General features: G+C 66.3%; 3 protein-coding genes across 4 annotated transcripts; all 3 read left to right on the forward strand.

Moving 5' to 3' along the window:
- Positions 1 to 473: 473 nt before the first annotated feature.
- On the forward strand, positions 474 to 6,888 carry CRIP2 (cysteine rich protein 2). Its single transcript, XM_064375282.1, has 8 exons — positions 474 to 561; positions 5,094 to 5,188; positions 5,275 to 5,332; positions 5,511 to 5,651; positions 5,735 to 5,803; positions 5,889 to 5,983; positions 6,199 to 6,256; positions 6,346 to 6,888. The coding sequence occupies exons 1-8, from the start codon at positions 519 to 521 to the stop codon at positions 6,411 to 6,413; spliced, it is 627 nt and encodes a 208-aa protein (XP_064231352.1). The 5' UTR covers positions 474 to 518; the 3' UTR covers positions 6,414 to 6,888.
- Positions 6,889 to 13,602: 6,714 nt separating this feature from the next.
- Positions 13,603 to 15,173, forward strand: CRIP1 (cysteine rich protein 1). The gene is made up of 5 exons (XM_012471117.2): positions 13,603 to 13,704; positions 14,543 to 14,637; positions 14,708 to 14,765; positions 14,849 to 14,894; positions 15,044 to 15,173. Exons 1-4 carry the CDS (start codon positions 13,665 to 13,667, stop codon positions 14,887 to 14,889), a joined length of 234 nt encoding a protein of 77 aa, XP_012326540.1. The 5' UTR covers positions 13,603 to 13,664; the 3' UTR covers positions 14,890 to 14,894; positions 15,044 to 15,173.
- Positions 15,174 to 17,481: 2,308 nt separating this feature from the next.
- Positions 17,482 to 27,938, forward strand: TEDC1 (tubulin epsilon and delta complex 1). Of its 2 annotated transcripts, XM_012471116.2 has the most exons (8): positions 17,482 to 17,735; positions 17,835 to 17,913; positions 18,495 to 18,697; positions 18,969 to 19,124; positions 20,136 to 20,234; positions 23,473 to 23,559; positions 23,907 to 24,086; positions 25,512 to 27,938. In XM_012471116.2, the coding sequence occupies exons 1-8, from the start codon at positions 17,538 to 17,540 to the stop codon at positions 25,839 to 25,841; spliced, it is 1,332 nt and encodes a 443-aa protein (XP_012326539.2). In that variant the 5' UTR covers positions 17,482 to 17,537; the 3' UTR covers positions 25,842 to 27,938. The 2 variants fall into 2 exon arrangements, with proteins under 2 accessions (XP_012326539.2, XP_064230587.1); XM_064374517.1 differs by lacking the exon at positions 20,136 to 20,234 and having other exon boundaries at positions 17,601 to 17,735.
- Positions 27,939 to 27,995: the final 57 nt, after the last annotated feature.

The following is a 27,995-nucleotide window of genomic DNA, read 5'->3' on the forward strand; positions in this document are numbered from 1 at the left end:
AAAGAGAAGAGGGGCGGGCGCGGGGCGCGGGGCGCGGCGAGCGGCGGGGTGGGGGTGGGGTCCTCCCGGAGCCCGCGACCCCTTCCCGCGGCGGAACGCAGCCTGGGCGCCCAGGGCCGGGCGTGGCGGACCCCAGGCCCGGATCACCGGGGCTCCCCGCACCCCGCCCGCGGCCCCTGGGATGGCCGGGCCAGGCGGCCCCGACGTCGCCATGGAAACAGCCGGGGCGCGGGCGGCTTCGCCGTCGCCCGGGCGGGCCCCTGTAGACGCCACCTCCAGCACGAGGGGCGCAGGGGCGCCAGGCCCTGCCCGGCCGCCCCGCACCCGCCATCCCCGGCAGGTGCCCGCGACGCCCCCCCGCGACGCCCCCAGCCCGGGGGGGCGGGTTCTCGAGGCCCCGCCCCGGCCGCGGAGCCAATGGGCGCGCGGGCAGCCGGGCGGGCGGGGTTGGGCGCGGGCGGCGGCGGCGGCCGGGAGAAGAGCGGGCGGAGGGCGCGGGCCGAGCGGGCGCACCGACCATGGCCTCCAAGTGCCCTAAGTGCGACAAGACCGTGTACTTCGGTGAGTGCGAGTGCGCGCCCGAGCCCGGCCGCCCGGCGCATCCCGCCGCCCTTCGCGGCCAGTCCCCCGCCGCGGAGTCGCGGCGTAACTCGGGGTGCGCCCAGCCCGGGCCCCGGCCCCGGCCCCGGCCGGAGGATGCGCGTCCCGGAGCATGGCTGGCCGCGCTGCCCACGCGGCTGAAGCCACAGGGTGGGGCTGCGCGGAAGCGGGGGCGGCCACACCCGAACCCCGAAGCGGCTTTTGGGGGCGGGGCAGGGACCACCCTGGCGGGGCGTGTGGTCCCCCGGGATGAGGCCGAGGTTTGGGGAGCGCACGGGGATCCGTGGACGCACCCTGGTTCCTCTGACGGCGCCGGGTGGGGCTGGGCGGGGCAGTGCGCCCTGGGTGCCTTCTGCGCGTCCCCGGGGGCCTGGGCCCTTCCTCCTGGACCCCCCACATTCGCTGCCCCGCGAACACGTGGCTGGGCCGGCGTGGCCGGGAACAGTGACCCCCAACTCTCACTCCGGGCTCGGCTGAGCTGAGCTGGGCGGGGTCTGGACTGTTGTCGGGATTCAGTCCAAGCGGGGGCGACCTTGGCCTCTGCCTCCTGCTTGTCCCAACGCATTCCCTTGGCGAGTTTCCCCAGGAGTTTCACACGGGGGTAGGGCGGGGTGGGTGTGACACGAGGGTCCCCGCGAACCTGCGAGGGATGTTGTGCTCAAGCAGCCCAGGTGTCCGGGACCCCTGCCTCCTCAAGGTCAGGACAGCCCTGGACAGGATGCAGGTGGCAGGAGGAGGGATGTCTCGCCGGGCGCCCTCGGTCGGCAACCCCTCCCCCAGGCTCGCCCCCCCTTCCTGGCTCGCTCACTCCCTGGGCCTGGGTGTGCCTTTCCCAGCCCGTTCCTCCTGGCTGATTCCCTGCCCAGCCTTCTCCAGAGTGGCAAGGTCCCTGCCCACCTACCCACCAGCTGCTGCACGGGGGGCACAGACTTAGTGAAGCAGAGAGAAGGGCCACCACCAACAAGGCCCTCGCGCTGATGGCCCCAGACCCGGAATGCGGCATGGCTGCTGGGAAGGCCGAGCTGGGCTTCCCTGGCTCGCTCACGGGCTGGAGGGGGTTGACTGAAGTTGTTGTTTGCTGTTCGCACTGGGGAGGGACCGGATTTGGCCTGGAGTGTTTCTGGCGTGGCTGGGAGCCGAGGGGCTTCCGGCTGCCTCGCCTGCAGCCCGCTCAGTCCTCGGTCCCTGTCCCAGTGAGGGGTGTCTCTGCAAGGCTTAGGGTGGGAGATGGTCCTCAGGGCCCTCCTGCAGTCCAGCTGCCCATGACGCTGCCCCAGGCCAGGCCAGCTTGGCTCTCCAGGGTCTTGGCCAGCAGTCCTGTGGACAACCCGGAAAGGCCTTGTGCTTGCCCGGCCGGCCCAGGCTCTCAGCGGAACACAAAGGCGCTTTAGATGCAGCTGGCTTCTGTCCTGCCCTGGAGGCACTGTGAGGACGAGGGTCCGGAATACTGCCCACCCCACACCAGGCTGCCCCGCAACTCACACCTGAGTAGAACCCAGGCTGGGACGTCAGAGTGCACTGAGGGTGCTGCCCAGAGCCCGGGCAGGCCAGAGCGGGCAGGCGGCTCTTCCGAACCATTAGACCTAATCGATTCTGTGTTCCCGACTCGGACCTGTGCTGTGTGGCCATCGACCCACCCAGCGGGTCTGAGGGCCAGTTCCCTGCCCCCACTTGGCCCACGTCCCAGAGATGGCCAGAGCAGAGTGGTGCTGGCAGCCCTGGGCTGCAGCTGCCACGGCCGATAGCCATCGAGACCTCCTTGCTGCCGCTGGGACACGCCTGCCCTGGCTTGGACCCGGTGGGGACCTGCCGGCCTGTATCCCAGCTTCCTTGAGTGGAGTGGTTCTGGTCCGAGGGCTCTTAGCTGGTGCAGCCTTGCGGTTGGGCTGGTGTCCTGGAGGCTGGCCCTGGCCAGTTCCAGAGGGTTGTGCAAGGGCCGTGGAGAGCCAGCATTCACGGCCCTGCACCTGTAGGCCACCTGGGGGTCCCAGCTCACTGCCAGGAGCAGCTCCCATGCGCCTCTCAGAGTGGGCTTCGCCCTAGCCTCGTCCTCCTCCCCGACGTCTGCCAGACAAGGGGTGCCGGGCCACTTGCTAAGAAAGGGGCCCAGGAGAGCCACTGGTCCTCGGCCGTCTGAGAGGCTTGGCCAGATTCTGCCAGGCAGGGTGGGCCCGGCCTCCACACTCCCTCCCCCCAGGCCCGAAGCTTGGCCCCTTCCCTTCAGAATTCCGGCTCTACTGGGCCCTTCCTGCCCCCCACTCCACCACCTCTTCCTGCCTGGCTCCCTGGGGAGGCTCTGCTTCCGTCCACTGGGAAGCAGCCCAGCAGCCCCAGCACAGGGGGCGCGGGTGGGAGGCGGTGTCAGGGATTCCCCCACCCTCAGCAGCTGGCCTCAGACCTTCCTCACCAGTGTCAGCCAGGGGCGTTAGGGTGGGGGAAGAGCTTAGGGCTTACTCAGAACGAGGAAGCTACAGACAGATGAGGGTCCTGCCTGGAGGCCCCATGGGGACGGGGCCTGGCCATCCCACCAGGGAGCTGGAGGTTCTGGGGCACACCTTTGCCTCAGCATTAGGGTGCTGCCGGCCCCATGAGAGCCCAGCTGGTGGGGAGCAAGGGCCAGGCAGGTGTGAGAGGGAGAGCGTATGTGTGGGGGAGGCAGGTGCGCCGGAGAGGCAGGTCTGTGAGTGTCAGACAAGTGTTTGAGGGAATGTGGGGGAGAGGCAGCTGTGTGAGTCAGGAGTCAGGTGTGTGTGTGGAGGCAGGTGTGTGTGTGGGAGGCAGGTGTGTGTGTGGGGAGGCAGGTGTGTGTGTGTGTCAGGTGTGTGTGTGAGTCAGGTGTGTGTGGGGAGGCAGGTGTGTGTGTGGGAGGCAGGTGTGTGTGTGTGTCAGGTGTGTGTGTGTGAGTCAGGTGTGTGGGAGGCAGGTGTGTGTGTGGGAGGCAGGTGTGTGTGGGAGGCAGGTGTGTGTGTGGGAGGCAGGTGTGTGGGGAGGCAGCTGTGTGTGTGTCAGGTGTGTGTGGGGAGGCAGGGGTGTGTGTGGGAGGCAGGGGTGTGTGGGGAGGCAGCTGTGTGTGTGAGTCAGGTGTGTGTGGGGAGGCAGCTGTGTGTGTGTCAGGTGTGTGTGGGGAGGCAGGTGTGTGTGTGGGAGGCAGGTGTGTGTGTGGAGGCAGGTGTGTGTGTGGGAGGCAGGTGTGTGTGGGAGGCAGGTGTGTGTGTGGGAGGCAGGTGTGTGTGTGTGGAGGCAGGTGTGTGTGGGAGGCAGGTGTGTGTGTGTGGAGGCAGGTGTGTGTGGGAGGCAGGTGTGTGTGGGAGGCAGGTGTGTGTGTGGAGAGGCAGGTGTGTGTGTGTGTGTCAGGTGTGTGGGGGGAGGCAGGTGTGTGTGTGGGGAGGCAGGTGTGTGTGGGAGGCAGGTGTGTGTGTGGGAGGCGGGTGTGTGTGGGAGGCAGGTGTGTGTGGGAGGCAGGTGTGTGTGTGGGAGGCAGGTGTCTGTGGGGAGTCAGGTGTGTGTGTGGGGAGGCAGGTGTGTGTGTGGGAGTCGTGTGTGTGTGGGGAGGCAGGGGTGTGTGTGGGTGGGAGGCAGGTTGTGTGGGAGGCAGGTTGTGTGGGAGGCAGGTGTGTGTGTGGGAGGCAGGTGTGTGTGTGGGAGGCAGGTGTGGTGGGTGTGGGGGAGGCAGGTGTGTGTGGGGGAGGCAGGTGTGTGTGTGGGAGGCAGGTGTGTGTGTGGGAGGCAGGTGTGGTGGGTGTGGGGGAGGCAGGTGTGTGTGGGGGAGGCAGGTGTGTGTAGGAGGCAGGTGTGTGTGTGTGGGGGGGAGGCAGGTGTGTGTGTGTGGGAGGCAGGTGTGTGTGTGGGGAGACAGGAGGCAGGTTGTGTTGGAGGCAGGTGTGTGTGGGGGAGGCAGGTGTTTGTGTGGGAGGCAGGTGTGAGGTGTGTGTGGGGGAGGCAGGTGTGTGTGGGAGGCAGGTGTGTGTGTGGGAGGCAGGTGTGTGTGTGGGAGGCAGGTGTGTGTGGGGGGAGGCAGGTGTGTGTGTGGGAGGCAGGTGTGTGTGTGGGAGGCAGGTGTGGTGGGTGTGGGGGAGGCAGGTGTGTGTGGGGGAGGCAGGTGTGTGTAGGAGGCAGGTATGTGTGTGTGTGGGGGGAGGCAGGTGTGTGTGGGGGGAGGCAGGTGTGTGTGGGGGGGAGGCAGGTGTGAGGTGTGTGTGGGAGGCAGGTATTGGAGCTGGGCAGGCCAGGCACAGGCCCCATCACCGCAGGCACTGAGGGGATTAATGGGGCAGCCCCGGGGCCCTCTCGAAGGCGAAGGCGGCTCTAGCAGGTTTGGGGCTGGGGGCGATGAGACCCGGAGGGAGTGCAGGGCCTGCCAGGTGGAAGGGGGGCGCCTGCGGGGACTCCCTGGACGTCAGAATTCCCGGAGCGCGTGGGGTGGTGGCTGCCAGGTGGGGACCGAGCGGGGAGCGGCTCGCCCCGCGCTGACCCCTGCCCCGCCCCCCGCGCAGCCGAGAAGGTGAGCTCCCTGGGTAAGGACTGGCACAAGTTCTGCCTCAAGTGCGAGCGCTGCAGCAAGACGCTGACCCCCGGGGGCCACGCGGAGGTGAGCCCCCTGTGCGGCGCGGGCGGGGCGGGGGAGGGGTCGCCACTCGCCACCTCCGGGCAGGCCCTGACCGCGCCTCTTTGCAGCATGACGGGAAGCCGTTCTGCCACAAGCCCTGCTACGCCACGCTGTTCGGACCCAAAGGTGAGCCGCGGCTGCCCACTGCCTGCCCTGGGACCCGCCGGGAGGGCGCGGGCGCTGCGGGGTGGGGGTAGACCCGGCCCAGACTCCCGGCCACTGCGGAACGCCTGGTGCCCCCAGCGGGCCGTTTTCTGAGACGTCAGGTGGCTGTGGCCCCCACCCCACGTGCCCCCACCCGCAGGCGTGAACATCGGGGGTGCAGGCTCCTACATCTACGAGAAGCCCCTGGCGGAGGGGCCGCAGGTCACCGGCCCCATCGAGGTCCCCGCGGCCCGAGCGGAGGAGCGGAAAGTGAGCGGCCCCCCGAAGGGGCCCAGCAGAGGTGGGCTGGGCGCGGGCTGGGGGCTGGGGCTGGGGGCTGTGGGGACCCCCGCCCCACCCCGCCCTGACTCTTCCGCCCCGCAGCCTCCAGCGTCACCACGTTCACTGGGGAGCCCAACACGTGCCCGCGCTGCGGCAAGAAGGTGTACTTTGGTGAGTGCCGACCGCGGGCCCGGATCCCGCCCCTGTCCCCTGACCCGCGCCCCCAGGGCTCAGCCTAACCACTTCCCCTTCCCAGCTGAGAAGGTGACTTCTCTGGGCAAGGATTGGCACCGGCCCTGCCTGCGCTGCGAGCGCTGCGGGAAGACGCTGACTCCCGGCGGGCACGCGGAGGTGAGGGGAGTGCGAGGGGGCGTGGGGGCGTGGAGGGAGGGATGTTGGAGGGGGTAAGGGTGAGAGCGCCAGGAGGGCGTGGGGGGTGGGAGATGCTGCTGGGAGCCGCTCAGGCCTCTCCCCCACCGCCAGGCGGCCTGCACCTTCTGCAAGCCTCCGGGTGATGGGTTAGGGAGTCTGTGGACCCCTTCCTCAGCACCCACCTTCTGTCCCAGCACGATGGCCAGCCCTACTGCCACAAGCCCTGCTATGGAATCCTCTTCGGACCCAAGGGTGAGTGTGGCCAGGGTGGTCCGCGGTGTTCCCCCTGCCCTCCCCTCTGCCCTGTTCCCTCCACCCACCCCAGCGGCCTTCCTCCCCAGGCGTGAACACCGGCGCCGTGGGCAGCTACATCTATGACCGAGACCCTGAAGGCAAGGTCCAGCCCTAGGCCATGGCTTTCAGGCGTGGGCCCACCTGCGCCCCGACCCTGCGGGGCCCCTTGCTTGGCTCTGCTGGGGGAGGGCCCAGCCGCCCAGTCCGATAGCAAGCCCGGGCGTGTTGGAGAAGGGGCAGCTAGAGCAGAGCACCACACCCATCCCTGAGGCTCTGCTGTGTCCGCCCCTCTGGCATCCTTGGGTGTCCCGTGACCCTCTGACCCCTGTGTGACTCTGTCCCAGCATTTCCCTGCTGGCCCTGCGGCGCTGTCCGCTCTCCCTCCGTCTCCTGCTGCCCACCCACCTGCCAGTGTTATTTATGCTCCCTTCGTGGGTGACGGTCACGCCCTCACCGTGTCCCTGGCCGAGCTCGCCCCTCCGGGATGCCCTGCTTGGTGTGCACACTGCCCCACAAGCACTCCACACCCTCACGTGGCTCACCTGCCGCTGAGCCTTGTGCTGTCAATAAACGGTTTGAGGATTGCAGGACTCTCTCTGCTTGTGGGAAGGTTGCAAACCCTAGACCGTGTCCCTTTCTACGGCCCATGCGTGCTCCCAGCCAGCGCCTCTGGGTCTGGTGCTGGTGGGCTGGGCCCTCCTCCTGAGGGTGATGGTGGGGGTGGGGCCCTGGGATGTTTCTGAGGAGGGAGGATGGGGGCAGGGAGCATGGTCCCTGGTTTGGGTGGTGCTGCCCCCCACCCCGCAGATGGGGAGGAAGCAAGAATGCCAGGCAGGGAGGAAGTAAAGAGGGTAGGAGGCATCCCGGGGCCACGGCCTGGTGAGGGTGGGGTCCATGGAGGACAGAGCCCTGGAGGAAAGTTGAACCTGGAACCTGAAAATGCCAACAGCAGGCCTAAGAGCCCGGAGCTGCCTGGTCTGTGGAGCCTGGGAGGCGCCGGAGGGTTCAGCCCTGAGAGCAGAGGATATGCCGTGCAGGGAATGGGGCAGGGGAGCAGGGAGGGGTCCCGGGCGGAGAATGGGGAAGCTGGTGAAGGGTGGGTGGGGAAGAGGTCTCCAGCAGCCCAGGACTGGACTGGGAAGCACAGGAGGCTTTGGGGGCTGTGGTCGGAGCCAGGAGCAGAGGGTCTCAGCCTGGCTGTTTCCAGCTTTTATCCGTAGGGTGATGGACAGGCATTTGTGGACAGGCCTGCCTTGGCCTGGGGTGTGGCCCAGGGACAGAATCCCTGCCCGTTCTCGTGAAGGTTTGAGTGATGACCGACTCGCCCCTGGCCTGCTCAGTGGTCGAGACTCTGCCCTTTCATCCAGGGACCCTGGCGGCTCCAAGGAGCCCTCCCCTCCCCGCACCTCTGCGCGGCTGCGGCTGCCCTCCGTATGCGCCACTCCGCGGGTGTCCGCTAGAGGGCGTGCTCTTCCATTCTGGCAGCACAGGGCAGCCATGCAAAGACCTTCCCCCGGGGCTGAGCCCTGCCCCGGGGCCACCCCGCAGTTGCCTCTGTCCTTCCTGCAATGAGGGGCACCCAGACCTGGCCACCTCCAGGCCCCTGCACCCAGTACCACAGGGCAACTGGGCTTTATGCCTCTTCCCTGCTCCCAGCCGTTGGCACAGCCCCCGGCCTGGCCACTCTCCAGTCCATGGGCTCTGATGGAGCTGAGCCTGGATTCAGGGCCCTTTGTCTCAAGAGCAGCCACCACATCCTGGTGGGTCCTGGGCTGGCTCTGGGGTCCAGCCATGCCACAGATGCCCTCCAGCCAGGCACCCTGTTCGGCCACTGCGTCTCCTCCCACCTAGAATTCGACCAGAACATCCAGGGCCTGACATCGCTGAAGGGACGGCCACTCCCAACCCCAGGGAGAGGGGTGGTCAGGCAGGCTCCAGACCCCGACTCACCCCCTCCTGCCAGGCCAAAGCTTCCTTGTAGGGGGTGTGGGAGGGGTTGTTTCGGGAGAACTCAGAATTCCCGGAGTGCCCATCTCCACCCTTGTTGCGGGCTCCCAGGGTTGCATGGGAAATTCCTGCTTTCTGCTTGTGGTGTGGGGCGGGGGGACTCGAGGGTTCAGCTGGGTCCTCCTCCCTTGGGAGCCTCCAGTGGAAACTATGTCTGAGGACAGTGGTGGGCGGTGTGCCCTTCCCTAAAACCTGGGCGGTGGTGGGGGAGGGTGGGAGGACCATTTGTGTGCTAGAAGACCCACCTGGGTCGGTTGGGGGGGATGATGTGGGCAGGGGTCTCCTCCAGAGATCAGCCCCTGACCCGCCGGGACAGCAGCACCGCCCCCAGGCCTGGCTGGGGCAGGACCGTTTCCTGCGGGGCGGGTTTGAGGATGACGCCTGCCTGCTGTGTTTGTTTCAAGTCATTGCCATGGAAACCGGGGCGGCTGCAGCTACTGTTTGTCTGGACGCCGTCGCTGGGCGGTGTCGCTGGGGGCGGCTGCATGCCTATGACACTAACAGGGCTCCCTTGCTGTCTCCAGCTCCAGGAAGCTGTCCCCTCCCCCCCAGCTGTCTGCCAGCCAGGGGCTTCCTTGGGTGCCTACAGCCCCAGACAACCCCTAAAAGAGAGGGAATCTGGAATGGGCACTTTTGTCCCTGGGTGTGCCTCCTCTTCTGTCCCTGCCTCGGGGACTGCTCTGCCTCAACCTTCACTCTCTCCGACCGGGACCCATGCCCAGCCTGTGAGGCGACTCTAAAATGCCATCTGCTCCATCCCTCCCCATCAGAATCCCTGGGAACCAAGTCCAGGGATCCATGAGGCCCTGGTGCCCCTGTGGGGCCAAGCTCACACCGTGGCCGCTCTGTGGAGCCCAGCTGTGCCGCTTCACCTGCTCCTCAGCTGCACCCCCACCACCCAATCTTCCTGTGCCTCCTGGCCAGGACCCCCAAGGTACCCCCCACTCCAAGCTGGGCTGGTGGGGTCCTCGATGGTGCCCCCAGCCAGGCCTCTGTGGGGCCAGCTCAGCCTGCAGCTACCCCTGTGTCCACTTCCTCTGGCCCCTGCCCCGGCCCCCAGCACCCTTCCTCCAGGCCCCGCCCAGCCTCCCCTGGGCCAGTGACCACAGCATCAGCCCTGAGTACCCCCGCTCCCAGGGTCTTCCCTAATTCCTGCCCCTCTTCAGACTCCACACAGCTGAGACTAGCACCCCGACCCTCTACAGGACTTGGCAGGGCACACTTCCCTCCCAGCCCTGGGTCCAGCTTACTGGTGGCCGAGGTAGCCTGAGGGGTAGATGGTCAGGAGATCATCCAGTGCATGGGCCCCTAGCTCCAGACCATTGAGGGCGGGGCACAGGCAAGGGCTGGCTGGGGACCAGGATGGCCAGGTATGGGCAGCACTTTACCCAGTGCTGGATGGGCTTTGGGGTGCGGGTGCGGGGTCCAGCTACGGGGCAGGGAAGCTGGAATTCCAGCCTCTGGAATTCCTACACTAAGGCTGTAGGATGCTGGGTACCAGGTCCAGCCTCAAGGGCAGGGAGGGACGCAGGGGCACCCCATCTAGCCAGTCTGTGGAATCCAGGCAGGGGTGCAGCCCCACTGGGGGCAAGGCTGGCTGAGGAAGCCCCCTCCTTTTACACCTTGCCACGTGTGCTCTGGGAGAGGAGGGATGGAGCAGTCTTCCCACCTGTGCTGGAGGTGGGGCTCAGAGGACAGGAGGGGCCTGTCCGGGAAGCCTGTCCCGTCCCAACCCCATGCCTGGTCAGCCCAGGGCAGGAACGGCCATTGGACCTAGCACACCCAACCAGGGCCAGACCACAGGCCAGACAGGGGGTCCCGGGAGACAGGCAGCTGAAAATAGACCCTGGGAACTTGGGAGAATCCGAGACTCAGCCGGGCTGAGGGGGAGGGGCAGGAAGGGGGGCCGTGGGGAGGGCTCAGCTGGGTGTGTTGGCAGAGCAAGGCACCTGGTTGCAGAGTGCCCAGGACAGGCCTGGGAGGGCACCTCACACCTGCCCACACTCTCAGCCTGGGCATGGGGGCAGGAGGTGGTGGGGAGGCCTTCAGGGACAGGGCGGGGCAGTCCCAAGGCGAGTGCCACAGTCTGCAGAGGGAGGGGCTGTGGGCCCAGAGGAGCGGAACGGCTCTGGAGGGGTGGACGGTGGGATTCCTCAGGGACAGTGGGGCCCAGCCCGGCCTCTCTGTCACCCTGGTTCCTGGAGCCCAGGCCTGGCTGCCACACCCCAGACCCTGCAGGCGTCAGCCAGAGGGCCAGCAGGAGCAGGCCAGGGTGCAGGGGCGTGTGCAGAGGACAGGCTGAGCAGGCAGAGGAGGCCTCTCGATGCACCTGGAACCCTGCAGCAGCCCCCACCAGCCCCAGGTCTAGGGCCGTCTTGCTGTCCAGGTGCAGGGTGGAATGTTCTGGGCATAGAGGCAGCCTGGGGTGAGCAGCTGGGGAGCTCTGTGTCCCTGTCCCGACCACTCTGTCCTCTGTTTGTTCCTGCCACAAATGCCACCAGCATCTCGCAAGGTGGGCTGAGAGGTGCAGGGGCTGGGGTCTCTGGCTAGCCCAGTGAGCTGGAGTCAGGCTGGCCCCATTGACCAGATCAGTGCTCCTGGGGCAGGTGAGAGCCAGGCAAGCTTATGAAGCCTGGGCTGGGGCCGGTGGGGGGCGCTGTGTCTCAGAAGCTGGCAGGACCCTGACCTGCCCAGACGGGTTGGGCCCTGGGTGTGGGATGGTGTGAACATGGAGTCGAGGTGGAGAAGGGAACTGGAAGGTGGGCTCCTGCAGCAGAGGAGGGGTCCCCACCCCTGGAGCACAGGGTGGGGGAGTACAGGAGAAAGGGGTTTTGAGGGGCACATCCATCTGTAGCTGAAGTTTGGGGAGGGTTCCAGGGATTGTCTGTCTGGGACTGTGTGTGTGTCTCTGTGTTATGTCTGTGTCTGTGTCAGTGTGTGTATCTGTGTTTGTGAATGTGGGTGTGAGTTGAGTGGAAAAACTGCTGTGAGCCAACACAGAAGGTGCGGCCCCATGGTGAGGGCATCCTGCCCCCCACCCCACCTCACCCCACCCGTGACCATGGTGACAGGAAGCAACAGCTGGGAAGGCTAGGAAGGGACTCATCACCCTGGTTTTCAAGGGGGGGTTCCCCCATGGGCAGGGCAGGTTGGAGTCCAGAGTGTGGGGGAACGGGCCATCCCGGGGCGGGGAGTAGAGGGGAGGACAAGGACTGGGTCATTGTCCTTAACTGCCTTGGCCAATGTCCCTACATGAGTCACAAGGCACCTGGGGTGGGCTGGGGAGGGGGCTTGACAGAAATGGGCAAATGCTCTGGGGCACCCCAGAGACCCCACCGATGGACACACCCACACACAGATATGCCCGAGGGTACCAGGCACACATGTGTGCCTCAGGCCCCCACCCTACACTTCTGCACCCAGAGTATGTTACCCTAGTGGGGGTGTGGATGGTAGTGCTGGGCACTCTGGGGCCTGTGGGCACCGCACACCCTGGGGGAAGTGCAGTGACAGAGCCCCCAGCCTCCCCAAGACTGTGTGGGCTTCCCTGGCATCTCCTGCTTCTCAGTGCCTCTGGCTGTCTGCAGGTTTGTTCCATGGTGCCCAGACTTGGCGGAGATGGCTGGTGGGCCTAGACCTGAGAGTGGGTTTCGAGGCTCACTGGGCTGGAGACTGGGGTTCCAAGGTTGCAGGGCAGGAGTGCACCCCTGCTCTGGAAACCTTGCTTCTGAGGGGTCTCAGAATGAGGCAGGAAGGGCTCCAATGGGCCCCTGTGGAATGTCTTATCAGACCCCAGGACTTAGCCCCAGTCGGGGACAGAACTGTGGCCTTAGAGAGGGGGATGCCAGGAGTGGGGTGAGCAGGATGTGGCCTTGGCTGATGTGCCAGTGGGGGTCTCTGCAGTGTGGCCTCCACGCCAGGCGCCCGTGCCTCGGCCGTCCTACAGCCCTGCCGCTCCTGTCCTCTCCCCAAGCTGGGGCCTGGTGGTGGACAGGGCAGGGCAGGCCTGGAGGGGCTGACGGTGGGACGGTGGGCTTCAGGGAGAGTGAAGTTGGGATCACAGGTGCAGTTAGGGCTAAGTGCCCACCAGGGGTAAGCCGGGGCTCCTGGGGCCTGGGACGATGGTCTCCAGCACCCCGGCGGGGGACAGGGCTGGCACAGGCCCAGAGGTGGAGGTCAAGGGAGATAAGATGATGGCTGACATGGCTGACCGGAGGGATGGGGGCAGGGATGAAGGGCAGGAGCCCCTGTGCTGTGGGAGCTTGGGCACGGGGCTCCACGCAGCTCGGAGGTGAAGGGCCTGAAGAGAGGGCTCCCCTGCCCACTGAGAGGAGAGGGGGCTGGTGGGCTGACCCCGAAGCCTGACCCTGGCCCCGGTCCTGAGGCTGGCTGGTCGGCTGGAGGGCAGCCCCACGAGCCTGAGGGCCAGCGGGTCCCGTTGGCCTTCCTGATTCTCCAGGCGGGCGAGGCGGGACAGCCTCTGCCTGGCACCGGGGTCAGCCTCCGCCCGACCTGGGCGTTTCCTGCAGAGATAAGGGCCCTCCCAGCGCCCGGCAGAGCATCTCCCAGCCGGCCTGGGGGTGGCCGAACTCTCCTTTGTCGACGGTGCAAACCCCAGCCCCCGCGGCCATTGGTCCTCAAGCTACGGCTCCACTCGCTGGGAGTCCCCGCTTCTGAATTCCCCGGGGACGTTCCCGCTGCGGTCAGATGGACCTCTCAGAGCAGCGGAGATGGGGAGCTAGCAGAGGCGGGATGTCCCTCCAGAGCGAGGGGCTGAGGGGCGGCCTCCTAACCCTGCGTGGGACGGAAGGCCAGAGTGGGTTCCTCAGTGGGGGCGACAGCAGGGACTCTCTGGCAATTGTCCCCGGCCCTCGGTCTTGGCGAGGGCAGGATCAGCGTGGGCTGCTTTGCATCTCTTTGCATTTAGAGGTGTTTGGTCCAGTCCCGGCCCGCGCAGATCTGGGGTTCGGGCAGGTGCCGGCGGGTGGGGCCGGGGGCGGAGAGGGGCTTCCTGCTTCGGGGGAGCCTTTTGCCCTGAGCCTGGCTCCGGGCGGGGCGCGGCTTGGACTCCCGGAGGAGCTGCGCCCCGTCAGTAAGTCCCCACGGCCCTCTGCTCTGTCCTCAGCCAGGCCCGGGTCCAGCCTGAAGGCGGGGGTGGACCAGATGACCTTTATCGGGCCGCGGGCCTGGACCCGAGGTCCAAGTCCTGGATTGGGGGGCGGGGCGCGAGGGGCGGGGTCTCCAAGGGGCGGGGTCCCGGGGTCCCTGAAAGGCGCAGACCCGGCCGGACCCTCCCAGTCTCCCGCCTGCAGCCCTTCCCACCCCAGCCGCCGCCACCCGCACCGAGCCCGGAGCTGCCATGCCCAAGTGCCCCAAGTGCAACAAGGAGGTGTACTTCGGTGAGTGCGCGCACGCCGGCCCCGCGAGGAGGCGCCGCTGAGGGGCGACGGGGCTGGGGGCTGCTCGGGAGGACTGAGGCGCTGGGTCCCCTGGGCGCCGCCTCGGAGCAGACGCCTCAGCCTGGCGCGCGCCTGCCCTGGGAGGAGGGTGGAGGCCCCTGCGTCCGAAGGCCGCACGATCGCTGCCGGTTCTCGGTCTTGCTGTGCTCGGCGGGCTGCCTCTGGCTCTGAGCCTCCCCGTCTCTGGGCCCTACGGTCTCTGCCGTCTCCTCTCGGGCGCACCCTGGGTGGGGGACCCGTGGGGCTGGAAGGAACGCGAGCCTGGGGCCGCGCCTCCCAATGCAAAGTAGAAACAGACGCGGAAACCGACGCCCGGGGCGCGATCCCTGACGCCCGCCTTCCTGCCCCGCGCGCGCGCCTCGAGGGGAGGGAGGAAGTGGGAAGTCACCCCTGTCCTCGCCTTGGAGAACTGCACCCTTGCCACCGCAGAGGCCGGGGGGCTGAAAGCCCGCAGCCTGGCCCAGGCCTAACCGACCCAGCCCGGACCCCTGACCCTGGGCCCCGCCCTTCAGCCCCACCCAGCCCTCAGGAGCAAGACTCAGGGCCGCACCCCGCAGTGGCCCAGGCACCAGGCCGGTTGTATTGGCTCTGGGGACTGGAGATCGGTGCTGTTTGTTTGGTTGTAATGGCTCTGTCCTCATGGGACAGGCGGCTGAGACCTTAGGGTGGGCTGCCAGGCTGGGAGGATGGAGCCCCAGTGCACAGGGCTTGGGCAGAGCTGTGGTGGGTGTGTGCGGAGTCCCCCAGCGTCTCACGGGGCCCGTCTGTGCCTCTGCAGCTGAGAGGGTGACCTCTCTGGGCAAGGACTGGCATCGGCCTTGCCTGAAGTGCGAGAAATGTGGGAAGACGCTGACCTCCGGCGGCCACGCTGAGGTAGGTGGTACCCGCCCTGGTGGCAGGGCCCAGGGGTGATGGCACCCCCTCACGGCCCTTCTCTTTGCAGCACGAAGGCAAACCCTACTGCAACCATCCCTGCTACGCAGCCATGTTTGGGCCTAAAGGTACGCGCCCCGCGCCTTGCGTCCCCGCCCACCCCACAGCCTCGTCCGCACCTCCCTGTTGACTTTTTCCACCTTCTCTGCAGGCTTTGGGCGGGGTGGAGCCGAGAGCCACACTTTCAAGTAAACCGGGTAGGTGGGACCCCACCCCCGTCCTGCCCCCTGCTTCTTTCTGCTCTCGGGTTGGGGAAGCCCCTCCCAGGGCGGCCTGACCACTCATGGGGTCCAAAGGGAGGCCGTGGACGCTGCACTCACGCCTGGGCCTGTCTCTCTCTGCACAGGTGGTGGAGATCCCATCCTTGGCCGCTGGCTGGGCCACTCACTGTCCAGCAAGTGCCAGGCCTCGTCCCCAGATGCCCAGGGCTCCCTTGTAGCCCCTAATGCCCTCAATAAACCTGAACACGTGGAAAACCTGTGTGTGCGTGCGTGCGCGTGCTGGGTGAGCCAGGGTGTGCAAGGGGGCTGCAGTGGAGCTCTGGCCGCAGCCTGCCAGTGGCGCCTCCAAGGCGGGGACAGAGGTGACTTCCCACTTCCTGTGCATCGCCCTCCCCAGGGCGCCGTTCCAGGGCCTCATAGGCCGGGCTCCGTGTGCAGAGTGAGTCCAGGCCACCCTAGACAGCCCGCACCCAGCCCTGCTGCTCTGAGCCCACCTCCACAACCTCCAGACCCTCAGAGGTGCCCCTGAGCTCTCCTGGCCTTCTGGGAGCAGGAGGGGAGGCTTTGAGAGGCCTGGGGGCGGGTGGGGCTGGCAAGGCGGGGCTGGTCTCGGGTCAGGGGATGAATCAGCTCACTGGTTCCGTTTCTGAGAGGCTCTAGGGGAGCTGTGGGGACTCCTAGCCTTCCCCCTTCCTGCCCCCCAACCCCGTCCTCATTCCCCACCCCTCCAGGCCAGACCAAGCTTCTGCAGGGGCCTGATGAGGCTGCTCTGCCCCTGACCCAGACACCACTGCCCCACGTGCGTCCTCGTCTGCCGTCTACCCTGTGCCCAGGGACTTACCCTGTGGCCCGGCGTCCAGCGGGGAACTTGAGTGCTGGCCGTGCACAGGGGCTGAGGGTCCTTCTGGAAACTCCCTTGTCAACTCAGCCAGCCGCTGCTGACTGGGCCCCCTTCAGAGACTCCCTTCCCCACGCTGGCCACTTAGATTCTGGCCCTAGCAGAAGGCCACCCCTGCGGACACCCACTGACGTAAAAGAGCCCAGAGGCCTCGCCCTGCCCTAGGGCTGTGGTGGGTGTGCCGCAGGCTCCGCTGGACAGGTGCTGTGTGGGGGCAGTCCAGGGAAGCCCAGGGTGAGATGTGGGGGGTGACTGGGAGATTCCTGGGATCCCAAGAGCTGGGAACCACAGCGCTTTTGGTGGGATGGGGGCAGGGGAGGGGAGATGCCGGGGTGCCGAGGAGAGGCCTGCGTTCTGGACGGCGGTGGGTGGCGCTGCGGGAACTGAGAGCTTTGACTCAGCGACACCTGGAGCAGAGGAAAATCCGCAAGCGCGGGGCTGGGAGAGCGCGGAGCAAGGCTGCAGAGGGGCCCGCCATGCCCCACGCTCCCTGCCCAGTTCCTGCGGCACCGCGGGCCCCACCCCCGCCCCACCCCCGCCCCCACCCCCGGCTCCCGCCGCCGTGTAGCTCGCAGGTGCAGAGGCGCTCCGAGAAGGCGGCCCTTGGCTTCAAGGAAGCCGCCGGCGGGGCGAGGAGCTCGGTCTTCCTCCTGGCGCTGGCGCCGCGAAGGAGGGAAGCAGGCTGCGGGCGGGGGAGGCCGGAGGGCGTGCGGAGAGGGACAGGATGGGGCCCGCCCGGGTGGGGGCCCTGAGGGCCAGGAGGGCTGCCTGGAGGAGGCGATGGGGGCGAAGGAGGCCGGGAGGACTGAGTTTCCCGCCCCCGCCTTCGCAGCCCCGAGAGGTGCAGGGGCACCGCGGGAAGAGCCCGGCGACGCCGCTGGCCGCGAGCCGGCCCGACCTTCTGTCCGCGCAGACGGCCCCGCGCTTCTCCCGGCCCGCGCCTCTCGGGGCCGCCCGTGCACGCGGGCCCGGCTCGGCGGGGCTCGGGCAGCGGCTGCTTCCCGCGCCGGCTTCCTCCGGGGCTGCTCCGTGGCGGCGGCAGAAGGACGCACGGCCGAGGGCGGGCGAAGACAGGGAGCGCCGGCGGAGGCGGCGGCGGGCCCGGGCCGCGCGTTCGGGGCGGGGGAGTCGCCCGGGACGTCGCACCAGGAGCTCGGGGCCGGCAGCACCCGGGGCTGCGCTGTGCGGCGCGGCGGGCTCCGGGCGCCTCCTGGCGGCCCGGCCGGGGAGGCGGCGCGGAGGGGCGAGGCTCGTCGGCTCTGGCTCCGTGGGGCCCTGCTGCGCTGCCTTCCGCGGCCCCAGGGGGCGCCCTCGGGAGTCTGCGCGCTCCAGCCGGGCGGTTGCTAGGTTGCCAGGGGCGGGAGGCGCTGATGGGCGGGGTCTGGGCGAGGCGGGGAGTCGGGTTCGTGACGGAGAGTCGTCAAGGGCGGACTCCGCGGACTTCTCCACACCGACGGCCCGGCCATCAGCCCGGAAGTGGGTCCGCACGGGACAGAATTAGACTACACTCAAACTCAAAGGAAACCGTTCATTGGGCCGGGCCTCGAAGGCGGGTCCCTGCCGACGCGGTGATTGGGTGAAAGACCTGGCCAGCGCGTAGCCCGGGCGGCCCGTACGGTGATTGGGCGCAGGTCCAGCCGGCGCGCTGATTGGACACTGGACACGGCCCGTGCGGCGATTGGGTGCAGGTCCCAGCCGCGGCGCCAGACCCGGCCCGTGCGATGCTTGTGCGCAGGTCCCGCGCGGCGGCGGCGGGCGATCCGAAGGAGACTGCTGCTGGCTCTATGGGGAGGCGGCGGCGGCGGGTGGACCCCGCGGCTGGGGCCCTGCCTGAGGCCATCGCCGCGTTGAGTCGGTCGCTGCCCTCGGGACCCAGCCCCGAGATCTTCCGCCGCGCCAAGTTCGACCGTCCGGAGGCGGTGACGCTCGCGCGGAGGGCAGCCGGGCCGGGTGGGGTCCCGGGCCCTCGCAGGGAGTTGGGCCAGCTCCGCTGACTGCCCACTTCTTATTTTCCGCAGACCCCCGCGCTCTGGCAGCTTCTCTTCCGAGTGCTCGCGCCACTCCCTCTGGACAACGCCTTGGCCTCGCTCGCCCCGGGTAAGCCCCGCTCCTGGCAGGCCCTGGCCCCGCCCACCCGGTAGCACTGGCCCCCTCCTGCGCCTGTAAAGCCCCGCCTTCCCCAGTGAGCCACGCCCCTGACAGGTTCTAGCTCCACCCACCCGAGTGGCACGGGTCCCACTCCCGCAGAGCCCCGCCTTCCCCAGTAAGCCACGCCCCTGGCAGGCTCTATCTCCACCCACCCGAGTGGCACGGGTCCCACTCCCGCAGAGCCCGCCTTCCCCAGTAAGCCACGCCCCTGGCAGGCTCTATCTCCACCCACCCGAGTGGCATGGGCCCCTCTCCCGCAGAGCCCCACCTTCCCAAGTAAGCCACGCCCCTGGTAGGCTCCAGCTCCACTCTCTTGGGTAGCTCTGGTTTCTGCTCCTACAAAGCCCTGGGGTCGTCCCCGTTGGCCCCTGGCTTCCTCATCCTAGTCTGAGTTCCAGCTCTCCCACCATAGTTTCTTACGAGCTAGGCTTTGAGTCCCTGCTTGAGTGACCTGTGGGGGTCTCTGGAGGCATCCAGGTGGCGTCACCTCCAGGCTTGTGGTCCCCTGAGCTGGTGGTCTTCTATCCTAGAGGTCCAAGCCCGCTTGGTGAAGTCAGCACTGCGCTCCCAGGGCTACCCGCGGCTGGCACTGGCACAGCTCCCTGAGGATGGCTCCCAGGGCAGCCGGGAGCTGCTGCTGGCTCTGTCCTGGCTCTTGGCCCGAGGACCTGTGCCTGAGCAGATGCTGGCCCAGACCCGAGTGCCTCTGGGTGATGAGATGACTGTGTGCCAGGTGCGTGTGGGTGAGGGTGGGCAGAGCCAGCCCCGGTCTCAACTCCTGGGGCCAGAACAAGGGCAGGCCTGGGCTAGCCTCCTCGGTGTCTCCTGCCCGGACCCTCAGGGCAGTGCCACGGGGGTTACCCAGCTGCCTGCTGAAAGCATGGAGGCTCCCTGTGCAGGAAGCACCCTTCGTTCTTGGCTGTGCCTCCACTGCCCTCTCCATCCTGGCTCTTCCTGGGGGCAGGGTGGGGTGGGAGCAGGGCCTGACCCTTGTCCCTCTCCAGTGTGAGGCCCTGGCCAGCCCTGGCCCACCTGCACCCCAGGTGCGAGCAGAGGAGCCTGTGGATGTCCGCCACGTGCAGTGGCTGATGGGAAAGCTGCGGTTCCGGTGGCGCCAGCTGGTGTCCAGTCAGCAGGAACAGTGCAGCCTCCTGAGCAAGGTAGAGCCGGCACAGGGCTTCCACCCGGGGGCTGCCGGTCCCTGTGGCCCATCCTGCGAGGCCTGGCACAGGCTTTTGGCTGGATGTGGGCCTTCCTGCCCCGGGCTTACCCAGAGCCTGACGTGGTTCCAGGTGGTCCTTGTGGGGGTCCAGGGCAGGATGGAGGTGGGCAGGGCTGAGCAGTGGTGGGCAGGGTGGAAGCTGGTGTCAGAGAGCTCATAGAATTTGCCTTCTTGTTCCTGAAAGGCACCAGAGGCCTTCCGGCTCTGTCACTAAACATTGTGATGGGCTCTGTACTGTGAATGCCACTCCCTCCTGGGCACTGGAGGGGGAGGAGGGCACCCCCTGCTTCCACCACATCCTGCTTAAGGCTGACGTGGCGGGTGGGCAGTGCCTGTGGGGCCCTGAAGGTGGTAGGGGTAGGCTCAGGGTCACAGGTGCCCAGCAGCATGTCCACTGTGAGGCCAGGGCTGACGGGTGCTTCTGTGGCAGCCGTGGGCTCCCAGCCTTGCAGAGGGTCTGTTGCTCAGCCGGCCTTTCCAGGGACCTCTCACCCCGTCGGGCCTGGCTTTGACACCAGCCACCATGCTTACCTATGTGCCCCTCTGTGCCGCCCTCCAGCCCACCTCTCTGGGAAGCCCCTCCCATTCCTTTAGATCCAAGCACTCACTCCCATCCCCACCGCGAGCCTGTCCGGAGGCTGTTCCTCCTCTGACGCTGCGGGGGGAAGCCAGGACGTCCCACTGCAATCCTGCTGCTGCCTGGGAGCTGGGTGGGGTGGGGAGGACGTCAGTGAAGCTGCCTGGCCCCCACTGCGGGAGGCCCCAGCGGTGCAGACAGCAGTCCTGCATGCAGCCCAGCCCTGACAGTCTCAGGCGGAGTGGCCGGCTCCGAGCCCTGTTTCCGCCTCTGTGCGGTGGGCTCTGAAGGCCGACCTTCCTGGACTGGTGTTCAGTGCTGGAGGAGGTGCCTGCCTCCCCCTCAGCCTGGAGTGTGTACCGCCTGTTTCAGATCCATCAGTATACACGTGGCTGCCATGGGGACCAGAGCCTTGGTCATCTGTCTGTCGCTGAAGCAGAGATGCTCAGGGACCCAGAGGGAGGCCAGCAGGTGAGGGCGGGTGAGCTGTTGGGCAGGCACTGCCTGAGGTGGGAGGGGCCCACGGGGGGCAGGGAGCGGTGAGTGTCTCTGCGTTTCTGCCACCCATCATTGCTGGCATGGGTGACAGGCATGTCCTCTGGGCCTCTCCTAGCCTCACGGGCCACTCCCGCTTCCCTTCCACAAATCCAGGCAGGGCATGGGTGGGGGCCCAGGGACACAGGAGCCTGTGCTGGGCCGGCAGCTGGCTGAGGGCAGGTTGCTGGAATGAAGGTGTGAGCCAGTGGCAAGTAGGTCTCACCTGGTGTGGCAGGGGCCCCTGGGGGTGTGCAGGGACTAGCCCACACTGGGTGAAGGGCTGGGCACAGGGCTGACCGTGGCAGGGACAGCTGCCCTTCAGAGTCCAAGGCCAGGCCCACATGAGTATGCTGGGCGGAGCCTGCCAAGCTGGAGCCAGCCCCATAGGCCCTGGAGACTTGCAGGCCCCATTTTGCTTGCGACCCTGGGGGCACCCAGGGGACACAGCCCCAGGTGACGGGGCTCTGTGGTCCCGGGCAGATCCTGAGCCCTGGATAACACAGACCTGGAAGAAAGCCTGGCTCTGAGCCCCGGGTAGCCATGTGACCCTGGGCAGACAGCGGCCTACCGGAAGTGTCAGAGTTGACTTAGCCCCAGGCATCTTCCCGAGGGATGGCCACTTCCTCTCACCCTGCTACTCCCCTGCCCTCCTCCCTGCCGGCCTTCCACCTTCATCCTTTCTGGGGGTCTGCCCACCTGTCATCACTGGCTCCTTCCTCTTGGCCAGCTTGGTTTCAGGGGACAGGGAAGGGCTGGCAGCTGCTCTTTTTATTTTTTTTATTTTTTGAGACAGAGTCTCGCTCTGTTGCCCAGGCTGGAGTGCAGCAGTGGCATGATCTTGGCCCACTGCAACGTCTGCCTCCTGGGTTCAAGCGATTCTTCTGTCTCAACCTCCTGAGTAGCTGGGACCACAGGCGTGCACCACCATGTCTGGCTAATTTTTTTGTATTTTTAGTAGAGATGGGGTTTTGCCATGTTGGCCAGGCTGGTCTTGAACTCCTGATCTCTGGTGATCCACCTGGCTCAGCCTCCCAAAGTTCTGGGATTACAGGCGTGAGCCACCCACTTGGGCTGGGCTCTGTACTGTCCTGAGTGACGGACTGGCACTGCCCAGTTCTGGGCAGGTGCGGCCAGGCAGGAGGGCTCTGGCTCAGGGCTGGTGTGACCCCTTCTTCCAGGCCCGGTCCTCCTCTCTGCCTCTTCCCTCTCCAACTTCAGAGACTTGGCCCCTGTACCTCATCCCAGGCCTGCCCAGGGGGACCTGGGGGTCAGAGGCGGATGGCCTGGCTCCCAGCCCCCAGCCTTATGTCTGCTGGGGCTTCCTGCTCATGGCAAGGGCCTGTGCGTTCCACTCTGCAGCCCCAACCCTGGGGGATTGCATGCCGCACTGTGGGCTCACAGGGCCCACTTACGCCTGCCTGGCCTCCGGTGCCAGCTGGTCCTGTCCCTGGCTGAAGTGGGGCTGGCACCCACCCCGTCAGCCTGCATTGGCGTCGGCGGTGCTGAGGTAGCATCTGGGCGCCCTGGTCTGCCCTTGGCCCTGCCTCCCTTGTAGAGGTGGCTCTGCAAAGCCCAGGCTTCTGGCCCCTGGGACTCCTGGGTTGGGGCAGAGCAGAGGCTGCCCTGGCCTCAGCCTGCTTCTGCCCAGGGAGCCTCTGTGGAGACCACCGACTGTGGTGGGCTGGGGGGCCTGGAGGTGAGGCCCTGTCCTCTCCTGGAAGCTGTGTGCGGTGCTGGCCGGGTGGACTGGGGCCATGGGCTGGCTTCCTTCCAGGGTTTCTGGAGTGGGAACCCCCCGAAACCTGGACCTGGCCTACCCGAAGGGCTTGCACTTCTCCTGCACTCCTGGGATGGGTCCCAGAACCTTCTGGAAGGATCTGTGGCTGGTGTGTGAGCAGCCATGCCTGCTGCTGGGTGACTGGCAGCTCCCTTGGGTCCTGGTGGGGCTCAGCCTGCAGCCTGCTCTCCCCGCTCAGGGCAGTGCGTGGGGGAGGCTGGAAGGCCTGAAGCCCACAGCACTTGGCGGTGGGTGGGAGGGGCAGTAAGGGGCGTGTTTGCCCCTCCTCTCCTGCCTGCTCCCACCCCCGGGGCCCTTAGCTTCATGGAAACTGCGGTGACTGCCCATCTGTTAGGTGACCGTCCTCCAGTTGGGGGTGCATCCATCCCCATGGTGGGGTCTTTGCTCTTCTCATGGCCTGCCTGGGTGGGCATGTGGGTGGCCCCAGCCTGTTCCAGCTCCCACGCCACTCACAGACTTCCCTGTTCTCATCTTCTGCTCTGCCCCAGGTGGGCTGGGTTGAGCCTGGTGTTCAAGGCCATCCCTATCTGTCCCCCAGCCCACTCCTGGAGTCCCAGGCCCCTGCAGCCTGGTTGACACTCTGGGTTCCTTGGGAGGAAGGGTGGAGTGGGCAGGATTCAGGTGCAGAGGGCCTGTCCCCACAGGGGTACCCCCTGCCCCAGGGCCCAGGATCACTGGTGCAGATAGCCCACGAGTACACGCGCCCGCCTTCTGCGTATGGGCAGAGCAGCCACCATGTCTGGCCGTTGCTAGCCGCCTTGCCCGTCTGTGGCACACTGTGGGCAGGTGCCTTTGTGCAGGGCCATGGGGCAGACCCTTTGCTTGGGAATGTCAAGTGTGGCTCAGCTCTGCCTTCTCTGCCACCTGGGCCACTAGGCAGACTCCTTAGGGGATCCCTGAAGTGACAGGGGATGGTTTTTCCCTTCCCAAGAGCCTGGCTGGCTCCCCAGTTTGGGTCCTCCGCCTCTGCCTGCAGCCCCCGATATAGCCCCCGTTCAGCGAGGGGTGTGGGGCGGAGGTCTAGGCTTCAGAGGCACCTGGACTCTGTCCCTGACCTTGTTGGACTCGCAGCGGGGCGGGTGTGGGGGTCAACGGGTGACCTCAGAGGGCAGGGCCAGCTCTCATCTGGCAGGCAGGGCCTGGCTGTGCGTTGGGGGCTGCCCTGCGCTGCAGAAAGGACAGGTGGGCTGTGGTCGCCGCGCCGCGCCGCGCCTGGGTGCCCTGCTTGTTCTGGACAGAGAACCTGGGTGCAGGCAGGTGGAGGGCTGCAGGGGTGGGGCGTGTGCTAGGTCCGGCTGTCCGTTTTGTGTCTGTCCTGTGTCTGTCCCTGGGGTCCGGTGTGAGATTCTAGCCCAGCTGCCGTTTGCCTTCCAGCTGCTGCGGACTCTGGAGTGTGAGAACCGGCGCCTGGAGGCGGTCCTGGCATGGCGGCGCACAGAGCTGGTCTTCTGGCGGTGGATGGTGAGGACGCCCACGCGCCCCTCCCGTCGTCCCCTCCCACAGCAGCCCCAGGTGGAGGGTGGGGATCTTCCTGTTTTCCAGACAGGAGAGAGGCTTTTAGGGAGGCCTCAGATCTCCTAGCGTGGGCTTTTTCTAGGGCTTCTGCTCACCTTCTGGGGAGGCCACTGTGGCCCTGTCCTCAGCTCCATGGCCTGTGTGCCTCCCTGGATGTCGAGGCTGCTGAGATGGTGGCATCCAGCCGTTGTGAGACCTGGGGGGCCACCACTGCCCTCCCTGACCTCTGTCCCTCTGTTCCCTCGGCTGGGAAACCCCACTTGGTGCAGGCTGTCTCACTTCGGTCTCTGTAGGACACAGTCCTGGACACCTGTGCCCCCGGGGCGCCGGCTGCCACCTCACAGGGCACCTTCCTGCCCCGGATCCCAGAGCACAGGGGTGGCGAGTTGGAGCTGGTAGCGTGGGAGCTGCGGGCGCTGCAGGAGGAGCTGCAGGAAGCTGCGGAGCGCAGGCGGGCGGCCTGGGAGGCCGAGGTGAGGGCCGGCCTCGCTCTGGGCACTGGCCACCTTTGGGGGATGGCTAACCTGAGGGCGCTTGGAACTCGCTGGATTCCACAGCTGCATCTGATTGAGTGTGGCGTGGTGGGTGGCACACTCACGCACGCAGCTGAGGGGCAGGAGGGCGCGTGGTGATGACAGCCCCGCACCTCCTGCTGGGGGTCTGTTCTCGGATCTTTGCGTGAGGAGGGAGGGAAGCCCGTGCTGTGGGGCCTGCTGCTCCCAGGGCTCCGCGCATTCACACGGTGCTGCCCACTCTGTACCTGCCTGGGACTGTCGGACCTGCTGCTGGACGCCTGGGTCTCCTCCCTAAACACAGAGCCGTGCTCACCTGTGCAGGTTCGTGGCTGTGGACACGGGGATGCCTCATTCTCTTTTCTTTTCTTTTTTTTTTTTTTTTTTTTGATGGAGGAGTCTCACTCTTTTGCCCAGGCTGGAGTGCAGTGGTGCTATCTCAGCTCACTGCAACCTCTGCCTCCCGGGTTCAAGGGATTCTCCTGCCTCAGCCCCTGAATAGCTGGGATTACAGACGCATGCCACCATGCCTGGCTGATTTTTTTATTTTTAGTAGAGACAAGGTTTCACCATATTGGTTAGGCTGGTCTTGAACTCCTGACCTCATGATCCACCCTCCTCGGCCTTCCAAAATGCTGGGATTACAGGCGTGAGCCATGGCACCTGGCCTCTATTTTCTTTTTCTGAAGAATTTTAATGGCTGGGTGCAGTGACTCACACCTGTAATCCCAATACTTTGGGAGGCTGTGGCAGGTGGATCACGAGGTCAGGAGATCGATACCACCCTCAATATGGTGAAACCCCATCTCTACCTAAAAATGCAAAAAAATTAGCCAGGCGTGGTAGCACACGCCTGTAGTCCCAGCTACTTGGGAGGCTGAGGCAGGAGAATCACTTGAACCAGGGAGGCAGAGGTTGCAGTGAGCCGAGATTGTGCCACTGCACTCCAGCCTGGGCGGCAGAGTGAGATTCCGTCTTAGAGAAAAGAAAAAAAAAGAACTTTAACGTAAATTGCAGTCATAAATTCTTCAGTAAGCCTCTCTCTTTTTTTTCTTCTTCTCGAGACGGAGTCTTGCACTGTCACCCAGGCTGGAGTGCAGTGGCATGATCTTGGCTCACTGCAACCTCTGCCTCCCAGGTTCAAGCGATTCTCTCGCCTCAGCCTCCTGAGTAGCTGGGATTACAGGCGCACGCTAATTTTTCTATTTTTAGTAGAGATGGGGTTTCACTATGTTGGTCAGCCTGTTCAGGGAGCCTCTCTAAAGAGCATGGGCGTTTCCTGCATGCGTGCTGCGCCCGCACCCCTCATTCTGACCCAGGAAATGCTGAGGGGTCTGAGGCCAGCATCCTGGGGGGACAGAGCCACCGCCATTGTCTCCCACGCAGGCTGGAGGCTGTGGACGGGGGCCAGAGTGGAGTGCTGTGCGGCGGGCCTCTCGGGAGGCCGTGGAAACGGAGCTGGGAGCTCTGCGGCGGCGCTGGGAGCAAGACAGGGACCCGGCCCAGCCCCACGGGCCACGCCGGCTGGTGAGACGAGAGGATGGGGCAGCAGGGGACCGGGACCTACGGGCAGCCGAGGTGATCAGGACGCTGAGGAGCCAGGAGGTCTGCCTGGAGGCAGTGCTGCGTCAACTACAGGGACAGTGTCGGCAGGAACTGGCCAGGCTGGCGGGAGCCCTGCCTGGCCTCATCTGGATCCTGCCACCTGGACGCTGAGGGCCGTGGACGGACACTCCTGTGGGAAATCTGCCTTGGCCCATCCTGGCTGGGCGTTGGGGGAGCAGATACAGGGCCAGGTGGCCGCAGGGACGGCAGATGCAGAGCCCAGGTCATGTGCTCGCTGCAGGGACTGGGCTGGGCTGACTCTGGCCGGAGCTGGGGCCCATGGCCAGCAGCACTGGGAATGGGTGTGGCCAGACCCCTGAGGGGGTTGTGATGGCCCAGCTGGCGGTCTGGAGGGGACTCGGGGGTAAACTGTGGCAGCTTCCCCGTGGGCTAGGCTGCCAGGCCTCCTCCGCCCTGTCAGGCTTCCCTGTCTGGGGAAGTGGGTGTAGAGGAGCCCTGGGCCGTGGTGGGCGGTCTAGGGCTGGCCGGGGGCTGGAGGACATGTGCACCCCAGCGAGGTGAGTGGCAGGCGGGGGGAGGTGGCACAGGACTCCCCGGCACGCGAGTGCCATGAACCCTGACCCCTTTCTCTGGTCTCCCCGTGCGGCACAGCCTCTCCCCCGCCCCAGCCTTGGCTGTGCCTGGTGTGGCGCCGGATGGGAGCCCAGGGCTGGTGGGGGGCATGGCGTGGACAGAGAGGCTTTGTTTCAGAGGCTGCCCAGCAAGCTCAGCTCAGCTCTGACAAAGAGCCCTCTGTGTCCCAGGGACGTGCCCCAGCCTGGCGGAAGGAGGCTTGGCCTCATGGCACCCCCCGCCCCCACCAGCGGGCACAGGTGGCCCTGAAGTCTCCCCTGCCTCCCTCACAGGGCTCCATCTCTTCCGGGGCCGTTGGACTCTGGCCTGAGGTGGGCAGAGACAGGGCTGCTGGGGCCACCTCCAGGCTCCTGCCAGCCCTGCCCTGGGGCCACATCCATCCCGCCTGCCAGAACACGCCCTCACTGGAGCCTTTCCCACCGGTCTGGGGCTTGTGCTGTGCGACAGCGCACACCCGGGGCTGCAGCTCCAGCCTCAGCCTGTCCAGGCCTCCTCGGCCCTGGGGTGGACACACCTAGGCCGCCTGCTTCCCCAATCCCGTGCCCGGGCCTCAGGAGCACCTCAGTACCCGGGCGTGGCCAGCAAGGCCTCCCTTTGAGGAGCACCTCCCTGACCCGCTCACGCGGCTGGGCCTCCTGCAGGCTGTGGGCCGTGTGCAGAAGCACCAGGGGCTGCCCACCCTCCGGCCCCTGTGCCGGCTTCTCCTAAGGGTTCCTGCCACCTGGAGCTGCTGGGTCCAGCCCTGTGTCAGGCACTCAGCCCTCAGCCCTCCTCCACTGCAGCCTCGAAGGTCCCCGGTGCCCTCAGCCAGCGTCGGCTTCCGGACAGGGCTCTTCTTATGCTGGGAGCAAGTCCACGTAAAGCCCTGCTTCTATAACCACAGACCCGGGACTCCCACGTGTAGGGCCACAGCCCTACAGGGTCCTGGGGTGTCCCTTATCGCTGCTGAGGTGCAGGATCCGAGAAGTAAAGAGACAGGACACAGAAGGACTGGAAAAGCAGCTGGGCTCAGGGGCCACGCCACCTATGAGCAGGGACAGGTGAGGCCCCGAACGTCCAGGAGCGTCTGTATTTATTGGGTACAAGACAAGGTCATCTTAAGGACAGTGATAGGGTCAATACAATCACGTGCCCAGTAAACAAGGGGTGCACCCCCGTTAGGTCACCGGGGCACGGAGGCAGGCCGTGCGCAGCAGAGAGCGCAGTGGGATACCTCTGTCTAGGGCAGGCGACTTCCAAGGAATTCTCTAGGCGGATGCTGTTGAGTCAGCGCAGTAGCAGAGCTGACCTTCCAGTGAGTTCTATAGGAGGATGCTCTGAGCAGCACAGTAACAAGAGCTGATAAAGTTCAGTCACCAAGGTGAGATTATCCGGAGGGGTTTTAAGCCCTTGGAGGCTCGTGGGATTGCCGGTCTGAGGGCAGCCTTCCACAAGACCTGGAGCAAGGTCCTATGACTCCTTTATCAGGAGTGACTCTCGCCCCAAGCCTGCCACACAGCGGGTATCTTTACGATACTGAACGCTGCCGCCTGGGCCATGGGTTCCTGTCCTGGTATAACTGTTTTCCCTTAAATCATGCTCTGCACTGTGTCTGCTCCAGACATTCCTCCCACTATAAGCAAGATATGCTTATATATGTAGAGCTGTTCATCCCTTAATTCATCCTCTGCA

The sequence above is a fragment of the Aotus nancymaae genome, unplaced genomic scaffold, assembly GCF_030222135.1.
Source record: "Aotus nancymaae isolate 86718 unplaced genomic scaffold, 86718_ANA_hifiasm-v0.15.2.pri h1tg000011l, whole genome shotgun sequence".
Taxonomy (NCBI): Eukaryota; Metazoa; Chordata; class Mammalia; order Primates; family Aotidae; genus Aotus; species Aotus nancymaae.

Bases quoted from the DNA above. Each gene is read 5' to 3' on its own strand.
- CRIP2 (XM_064375282.1), top strand. From the start codon at position 519: ATGGCCTCCAAGTGCCCTAAGTGCGACAAGACCGTGTACTTCG. The intron at 5,189-5,274 runs GTGAGCCCCCTG...GCCTCTTTGCAG, and splicing joins CCCCCGGGGGCCACGCGGAG to CATGACGGGAAGCCGTTCTG. The intron at 5,652-5,734 runs GTGGGCTGGGCG...TCCGCCCCGCAG, and splicing joins CCCGAAGGGGCCCAGCAGAG to CCTCCAGCGTCACCACGTTC.
- CRIP1 (XM_012471117.2), top strand. From the start codon at position 13,665: ATGCCCAAGTGCCCCAAGTGCAACAAGGAGGTGTACTTCG. The intron at 14,638-14,707 runs GTAGGTGGTACC...TTCTCTTTGCAG, and splicing joins CCTCCGGCGGCCACGCTGAG to CACGAAGGCAAACCCTACTG. The intron at 14,766-14,848 runs GTACGCGCCCCG...CCTTCTCTGCAG, and splicing joins AGCCATGTTTGGGCCTAAAG to GCTTTGGGCGGGGTGGAGCC.
- TEDC1 (XM_012471116.2), top strand. From the start codon at position 17,538: ATGCTTGTGCGCAGGTCCCGCGCGGCGGCGGCGGGCGATCCGAAGGAG. The intron at 20,235-23,472 runs GTGAGGGCGGGT...TTTGCCTTCCAG, and splicing joins ACCCAGAGGGAGGCCAGCAG to CTGCTGCGGACTCTGGAGTG. The intron at 24,087-25,511 runs GTGAGGGCCGGC...TCTCCCACGCAG, and splicing joins GGGCGGCCTGGGAGGCCGAG to GCTGGAGGCTGTGGACGGGG.